General features: G+C 42.0%; 1 protein-coding gene across 3 annotated transcripts; it reads right to left on the bottom strand.

Moving 5' to 3' along the window:
- Positions 1 to 2,259: 2,259 nt before the first annotated feature.
- On the bottom strand, positions 2,260 to 7,069 carry LOC137711073 (uncharacterized). 3 transcript variants are annotated; one of them, XR_011065031.1, is made up of 3 exons: positions 4,535 to 7,069; positions 3,653 to 3,751; positions 2,260 to 3,412 (listed from the first exon to the last, which is right to left on the bottom strand). XR_011065031.1 is itself a non-coding variant. In XM_068450276.1 (2 exons), exons 1-2 carry the CDS (start codon positions 6,801 to 6,803, stop codon positions 3,403 to 3,405), a joined length of 2,325 nt encoding a protein of 774 aa, XP_068306377.1. In that variant the 5' UTR covers positions 6,804 to 7,069; the 3' UTR covers positions 2,261 to 3,402. The 3 variants fall into 3 exon arrangements, 2 of the variants coding, with proteins under 2 accessions (XP_068306377.1, XP_068306378.1); XM_068450276.1 differs by lacking the exon at positions 3,653 to 3,751 and having other exon boundaries at positions 2,261 to 3,412; positions 4,489 to 7,069; XM_068450277.1 differs by lacking the exon at positions 3,653 to 3,751 and having other exon boundaries at positions 2,262 to 3,412.
- Positions 7,070 to 7,421: the final 352 nt, after the last annotated feature.

Below are 7,421 nucleotides of genomic sequence, written 5' to 3' on the forward strand. Positions count from 1 at the left end.
TTAAGTTGTAAGGGGTTAAAAGTATTGGGTTCAATTGTAATGGGCCAATGGTAAATTAAAGGTCTCAGTAATTGTTAATAGATGTCCAGGTGGCACTCTTTTATTGGGGGAATGCAAGCATGTGGGTTATACATGTTCCTGAAATTGGTTGTAAACGAGACTTTTGAAAATTAATAGAATATTCTCTTGAACTCTCTCTCTGTCCTCTCGCCCATTCCTTGCCGCCATAGCTACCGGTTCTGGTTGATTCTCAAGTGTTGGTTGTGTGGTTATAATAAATTAGCCCCAGCAGCCAGTGCTGGCATGGCTGCATGGGTTCAAAAATTGTAGAAGTACAAACAGATAAAGATTAATTAACTAGTTAGGCAAACATACGTAAATATAACAGATTTTGGAGTATAACAGTTACATAACCGTGGCATAATTAAAATACTCAGACATTCATGTTATAGCAATATCTATTTAGTATAGGGCGTTTCGATCGAGATAATTATTTTATAGGAGTACCATTTATGATGTTCGGGTTATTCTACAAAGTTAATTATCCAGGCAATAGTCTTTTCCACACACAAGTCGTGAGGCAAATGGTGTGGCGGTACATATGGTAGCTTGTTTAATTTTGTATTACCTTGTGCGGGTTTATTGAATTGATTTGAGGTCAATGTTGTCTTATATTATTCAGGATTCTATTATAATTGATAATTGTAGTCGGAATCAGGCTTTATGTCCACACAATTGATTTTTTTTTTTTTTTTTTAAATCATGAATAAATCCCTCTTATAACGTCGAGTTTCCTAAAAGGAGAACCTTAGGTCTATCAATTTTATCATATGTGCATACTATAATACGTCATATATTATATAAATCTCAACAAGTTGATAATCATTCTCCCGGGTGTTATGTTCACCCTAATAGTACAGCATTAACCAGAAATCTCCCATAATCTGTTGTGTTAATGATACAAAGCACAAAAAAAGTTGAAAGTTTGGACTGAAACGCACACTTTAAAGTGTAAACATAGGAGAACAAAAAAAGATGGATATATAATGAGCAGAGAGTATCCGGAAGAGAGAGATTCTTGTATAAAGACAGAGTGTCTTCCTATACTGATCATTATGTTATATTTCCCTTTTCCCTTTTCCCCTTTACACCAGAAGAATTCATGAGTGGAATGAGAGCCATAACATTAACATTCTGGTGTGATTGGTGAAAAGCTTAACCCTAATATAGAGAGAAAGGGAGGGAGAGAGGGAGGGAGAGAGAGAGAGAGAGAGAGAGAACATAGTTGGTAAGCAATCGGTGTTTGTATAAGCTCTGCCGACAAGAATTTCTGTCCCTCCCACTAACTGAACAATTAGAGAGGAGGCCCAAGGTGGTAATATATATGATAATACCATAATTCAGTCCACCTTTTTTTTTATTTCTACTCACTTCACTCAACCAAAAGTGAACCCCACTTGATTTGAATACTTGATTCACTGTGAGGTGGATCTGTGGGTAGATGATTTTAGAGAGAGAGAGAGAGAGAGAGAGAGAGAAGAGAAGAATTAAAAGGAGTTCAAATTTCAAACTGCTTTGGGGTTTTGAAATCATTTCAATTTATGTCTTCTATCCATTTGACCATATGATCCTCTATTAACTTGTTAATGTGGCATATGTAGGGCACATTTTCAGGATTCTAAGAAACCACACTTACACCATTACCACTGGCGGATTTAAAATTCTAACTTCTAAGGTTCCAATGTAAAATTCAAGTTTTTTTTAGATGAAAACAACACATACAACGCCCAACATCTTTTTAATCTTTTTAATGAGGCATTTTGTCAAACACTTTGGATGTCATTCATTGTCTGTCAAGCAAGGATGAGCGCCTACCAAATGTTGTCAAGAGGGCATGTTGAGTTCTTTCAAGTGTCCTTGTAGAGTTTTGTCGATAACCCATGCCTAGTGATGTCGATGCATTATGCCAAGTACTGGAAGAAATGCCCAACAGTCATTTTATCAAACACTAGGTGGGGACAAAAATGTTTCATACCATATATTCAAAGGATCCATGGAGGATCTTCATCAACATTTTTTCTGGCTTCCGGTGGGTCTCGACCACCTTGGTCCCTTTATGGATTTTCCCTTGACCATTGGCACCAAACTGTGATTAGTAATCCATGATGACAAGTTTTGGTTCATGTGGTGCAAGTGTGGCTTTCATACCAACTCATGAATAGATTCTACGTATGTCATTAACTTGGGAATTCTTTTGCTACTCATCTAATAGTAATAAATACGATGGTGAGCATTACTATCACACGAGGATGGTGAGCAAAAATGCACCACCATTAAATTAATAATAACCAAATAGTCATACATCCAGAAGGCATAAAATCAAAGGATGCCGATAAATACACCAATTTCCATGACCACTACATGTTAAAAATATAACTTTCAACTCAAAGAGTACCTTAAACAAGGACCACAAAAATGTGCCAAACTTGGTTAACTGGTTGTGGCATCATTCTCAGGCATCTTCTGTGCTGCTTCATGCCGACAGTCTTCTTTTACACTTGGCTTCTTTTTCAACACCTTTCCTTACAATCATGGGCAGCATCCACCCAATAACTACTCTGCAAGAACAACTTTCATTCATCAAGTTTTACAATGTTTAAAAGATAAGTTACCCTTAAAAAAACACATAGCTCTCTCTCTCTCTCTCTCTCTCTCTCTCATTTGATTCTTTTTCTTTTACAAAAAAAAAAAAGGACAACTAGTGGTAAGCCACAGTTATCCAACCCTTCTGGTTCCGGAGCGGGTATGGGGAATTTCACCATGTCCATAGCCACAGTCAAGTAGACTCTCCAACTCAGAGTATCAAACCCAGGACCTCCCACATTTTTTTGTTTATTGGGGAGCTGCAGTCCGCACCCAAATCATGGAAAACGAAAGCTCCCTGATCCAATCTCCATGGCCAAAGCCAAAGCTCGGAAAACGTCTTCCACTTCTCACTTCTCAGTTTTCTCATTTGTGATGTGGGAACTCCACTTTTTCAAACACAAAAACCAGAACCAAAAGGAAAGGGATTGTCCATACGGTATGTGCTTCTCCAGCTCTAAAGCTTTTCATGCTTCAGGTTTTTCCTTTTTACAAGGCTCTCCATCTGTTGAGTGTTGACCCCCACTCCACACATTGTGAAACTCTGGCTTGCCATTTACAAAAAACCCATCACTGCAATTTTGCAAAAGCTCCCTCGGCTTCCCCCTCTCTGCGAACAACACATCATTGCCGAAAATATCAGGTCAAAAATCCTTTCTTGGATCCTTTTTTGGAAAACTCTTCTTTTGTCATAGTCCAAATGGTTATGCTAACCACCAACCATTTTAGGGTGCCCTCTCCAGTCCAACGATATCTTTGTCAAATGCTTCTGCAGGGAGAGAGAGAGAGAGAGAGAGAGAGAGAGCATAAAATTATGTACAGCTGATTAGATAATTCCAAACACACAACTCCCCAGTGAATAAAGCTCAAGCAACAATAAAATTCAAGTCCTTGAGGAAACTAACAAAAAACAGTAAAATTCAACAGTAGAAATTGGACTGCAGTTTGTAACTTCTGGTGTAGGGATTTCTGGTAAATAGAGATATTCATAAGAAACAAGATCAATTACTCATTTTGTCGTCTTGGTATGAGGATGTCGAATGAGAACTGCACATAGGCAAATAAGGACTGCCCTCCACCTAGGCAAATAAGGACCGCAAGAGCTAGACTGTCAAGGAAAAAGATAAATTCTAAGCTTTCGGGTGAAACCCTTCTCAAGCTCTCTGATTACAGATCAAAGAAAAAGGGCTGAACATTTAAATCTAAAATTTCAATTGGACTCTGAGATGAACTTTTTCAGACAGAAAGTTGATTCTCTTTGAGTTTATATATCTTCATCAATAATGGCAACATGTAGAAGCTATTATAGCAATTGAATTATACCGTATTCAGAAAGAAGAGAAATCACAGAATTGCTTCCATCATTTTTTTTATTTTTATTTTTTTGTTTTGTTTCGTTTAAAGTTCTAACTCTAATTTAAAAGAAAAAATTGAGCGGAGATTTAATATTAAAACAAGGGAGAAATAATAAAACCTTCCCCGTTATAAACATATTATATATCTCAAAGTACTTGAGGTGCAAAATTTTACAACATTCTTCCTGTTCTTTTGGTGCAGCATCCTCTATCTTCACAAACAAGAAGAGTTTCTTTTGAGCAAGCCCAAAACTTCGAAATTATACTGGGGTAAAATTGGACACTGGCTCAAATCATGAGGCTGTGCAGTCCTAGAAATACAGATTCAATCCCTACAGTATCCCTATTTCCCTGACCTTGCATCCCTAAAATCTTTCTAGAGAGTAAGTAAACAGGTACAACATGAAACAAAAAAAAAAAAAAAAAAAGTGGAAAGAATTCAATATATCCTACAAATTTCAATTTCTACTTGAGGAAAAAATAATGTTACCCTGAGGATGCACCAACAAGAACTTCATTCAACACATCATCCTCACCTTTTGCTAAGGCAAGTAGCTCCGCATCCTTGTCTTCATCGCAGGAAAAATCCCGCCTTTCGAGCTTGGAATGAGCTGCAATGAATATCAATTTCTGTGCCTTGTCCATTCCCACCCTTGAGTGGCCATGGGCAGACACCCATCTCAATAGAGACCAATTGCATTTGAACCCACACGACGTTGCATGAAGGAAGATGAGCCTAACTGCAACTTTCCCTAGTGACTTAAACTCGGTGAGGTGTGTTTCCCACACAAGCCTACTGCTCTGTGGGTTGGCAATTCTCATCTGCCCTGTAATGGGGTCCCTCTCCTTCATCTGTACAGCACGCGCATATGCCGGATCAAGCCCTTCTGTTCTCCATTTCATGAGTTCCATTAGTGCTATATGGGCCTCCTCCCTCGACACAAGCCGGGTTATAAGCTTGTCCACATCCTTCTCCTGCTCTGGCGTCAACAACTTGAATGGTGGAAGATACTTCCCACTAGTGTCCCTAATCAAATAGAGCGGATCAAGTATAAACGCAGCCGCCCAAGCGGGATGATAATTCTTCCTGAACCGCCCTTCAATCACCTTCTCCACCGGTTCTTCTGGAATGTGGAAACTGGCACACCAATCCTTCACTTTTGTTCTTAGTTCATCCCAAAGTGGGAGGCATTTACCAACCAGCGGCCTCTCCGTCTCAATCTCTTGAGCCATGTCCTTGATCAACTTAACCAACGAATGCAGCGCCTCCAATTCATTCCAAAACCCCACATCCCCAATCATCTTGGCGACTTCTCTAGCCATTGGATCCTCCATGGATGCAACTTTATAAGACTCATCTAGCGGGACCAACTTAAGTGCTCTGGCTGAGCTCAGAATATCCTCAAGCAATAAATGCACTACTCCACAGTTCAGCATTTCGGACTCACGCAACGGCACTCTTAACAGCCCAGCATGACCATACTCCTGGGACTGATACTTATGAAAGCTACTCCTAACCTGAGACTTGTTATTCACGAAGTTCGCAATCTTAAAACAATTATCGGTGACATCCTTAAACAACGGAAGTTCCTTACTGAAATCCTTAATCAAACTATTAACCCCTTGAAACTGACAAGAAAGATTAACCATCCAGTGATTCTGATTCTCTAAGTTCCTCAGTGCCTTGGATTTAAACTTGTCTGCTACTATTCCTACACACTGCTGCACAACATTCCCACAAATGCTTGTCACTGTCTCCCACAAAACGTCCTCGGCGTACTTCGAAGGCACAGAGCCGCCAACAAACACCGCCTTCCTGTACAAACTAGTCCCATTGGGAAGATTCAGAGTCAAATTTACCAGACCATCTTCCCCAAACGTACCAAAGCTCTTGTTCTTCCACCCATCAGAAGCAATCTGAAAGAACATGGCGTCACGAATTCGAGCCTCGGACTCAGCCTTTGCTTCCTCAAACTTGGCATCGAGTCTCGACCCGGTGAACTCCCGCCGGGAAAACGCCGGCAGACCCACGTGGTTGAGAAAAGCTCTGAACTTTGGGTGCTCGAGGCTCGAAAACGACACCGACCCACAAGACTCAAACACCCAATTGGCCAGAAAATCAAGCGCAAAGTCCACCTGAGTCTTACTCAGCGTTGGCCCAGGCGAAGTTTTGGGGCTCTTGAGCTTCTTAACGCTGTCCTCCAGCATCGCCAGAGCTCCCAAGTCCTCTTTCCCACCCGACAACACCAAATGCGGCTGGTGGGTCACCGCCGTATGCGCCGTCACGGTCACCGGAGAGTAAGTGAGCTCGCCGCAGAACCGGGTCGGGTCCACTATCGCGAGCGGCGGAACATGGTAGGACGACGTCGAAGCCGAAACGGAAACGGTAGACGAGCTCCGCTTGCGGCTGTTATGGTGGACAGGTGCGGGCGACGGAGGCAAGTTGATGGTGGAGGACGGCGAGAGGGACGAAAAGGGTTTGGCGACGGAGTTGAAATTGGGGCAAGTCCCGCGCTTTAAATGCTCGGAGGCGGTGCGGGACGGGTTCGAGGCGGAGAAAACGGCGTCGCACAAGGTGCACCGGAGCTTCACCGCCTTGGGCAGCCCAGTGTCAGTGTTGTGGACCAACTTAGGCTCCAAGTGAGCCCAGTACCAAGCCCCTTTCCCCTTTATGGCCTTCGTCCGTACCATCACAAGCCCTTCGTACCTCTTGTGCACGGCTTTCGCCGCCGCCTCGTCCGCCGATGCTGACGTGTCCACCCCCAGAACCCCCACTTCCTGCGTGGTGGTGTTGATGGTCGCCATTACCGAGGACCCGAGTGAGAAAAAAGCAGGACAGAGTTGGTGGCGCGTTCGCGAAAGTTCCACACTTTGAGAGGTCGAATTTCAAAATTATGCTATTGGGTAGTCTCATCTGACCGTCGCTGAAACGAAAACGGTGGCGTTTCGTTGGTGGTGACATTTGGCCTGAGAAGGTGAAGGCCGCCGCTGGCTTCGGCGGGTCTCCATTACCCGACGCGGCGTCTGGGTAGACTGATGTGTTTCACTTCACTTGAGTTTTTTTTTTTGGGTACTTTGAGAGGTTCAGTCTCTGAGGGCAAACGAGAAATAGGGACAAAACCCAAGTTTATGTAGGTTCTTAGTGGTGTGCACGCGCCGCCGTGGTGAGCGTGGTGGAACACGGTTGTGATTTGTTGATGGAAATGAAAGCTACAACCGTGAGGTTGGAGAAATTTTTTATTGTGACGGAAACATGGTGATATATTATTTATTTTTATAAAAGTGATAGAAAATTTTAGTTTTTGAGTTATTAATTTTTTAACACACATATTGCATCATTTATATAATAGTAGATAGTACACAATTTTCTGTATCAATCATAGTGACAAATCTTCCCTATACTAATAATACCACACTCGGTAT

This window comes from Pyrus communis, chromosome 12, assembly GCF_963583255.1.
Source record: "Pyrus communis chromosome 12, drPyrComm1.1, whole genome shotgun sequence".
Lineage (NCBI taxonomy): Eukaryota > Viridiplantae > Streptophyta > Magnoliopsida > Rosales > Rosaceae > Pyrus > Pyrus communis.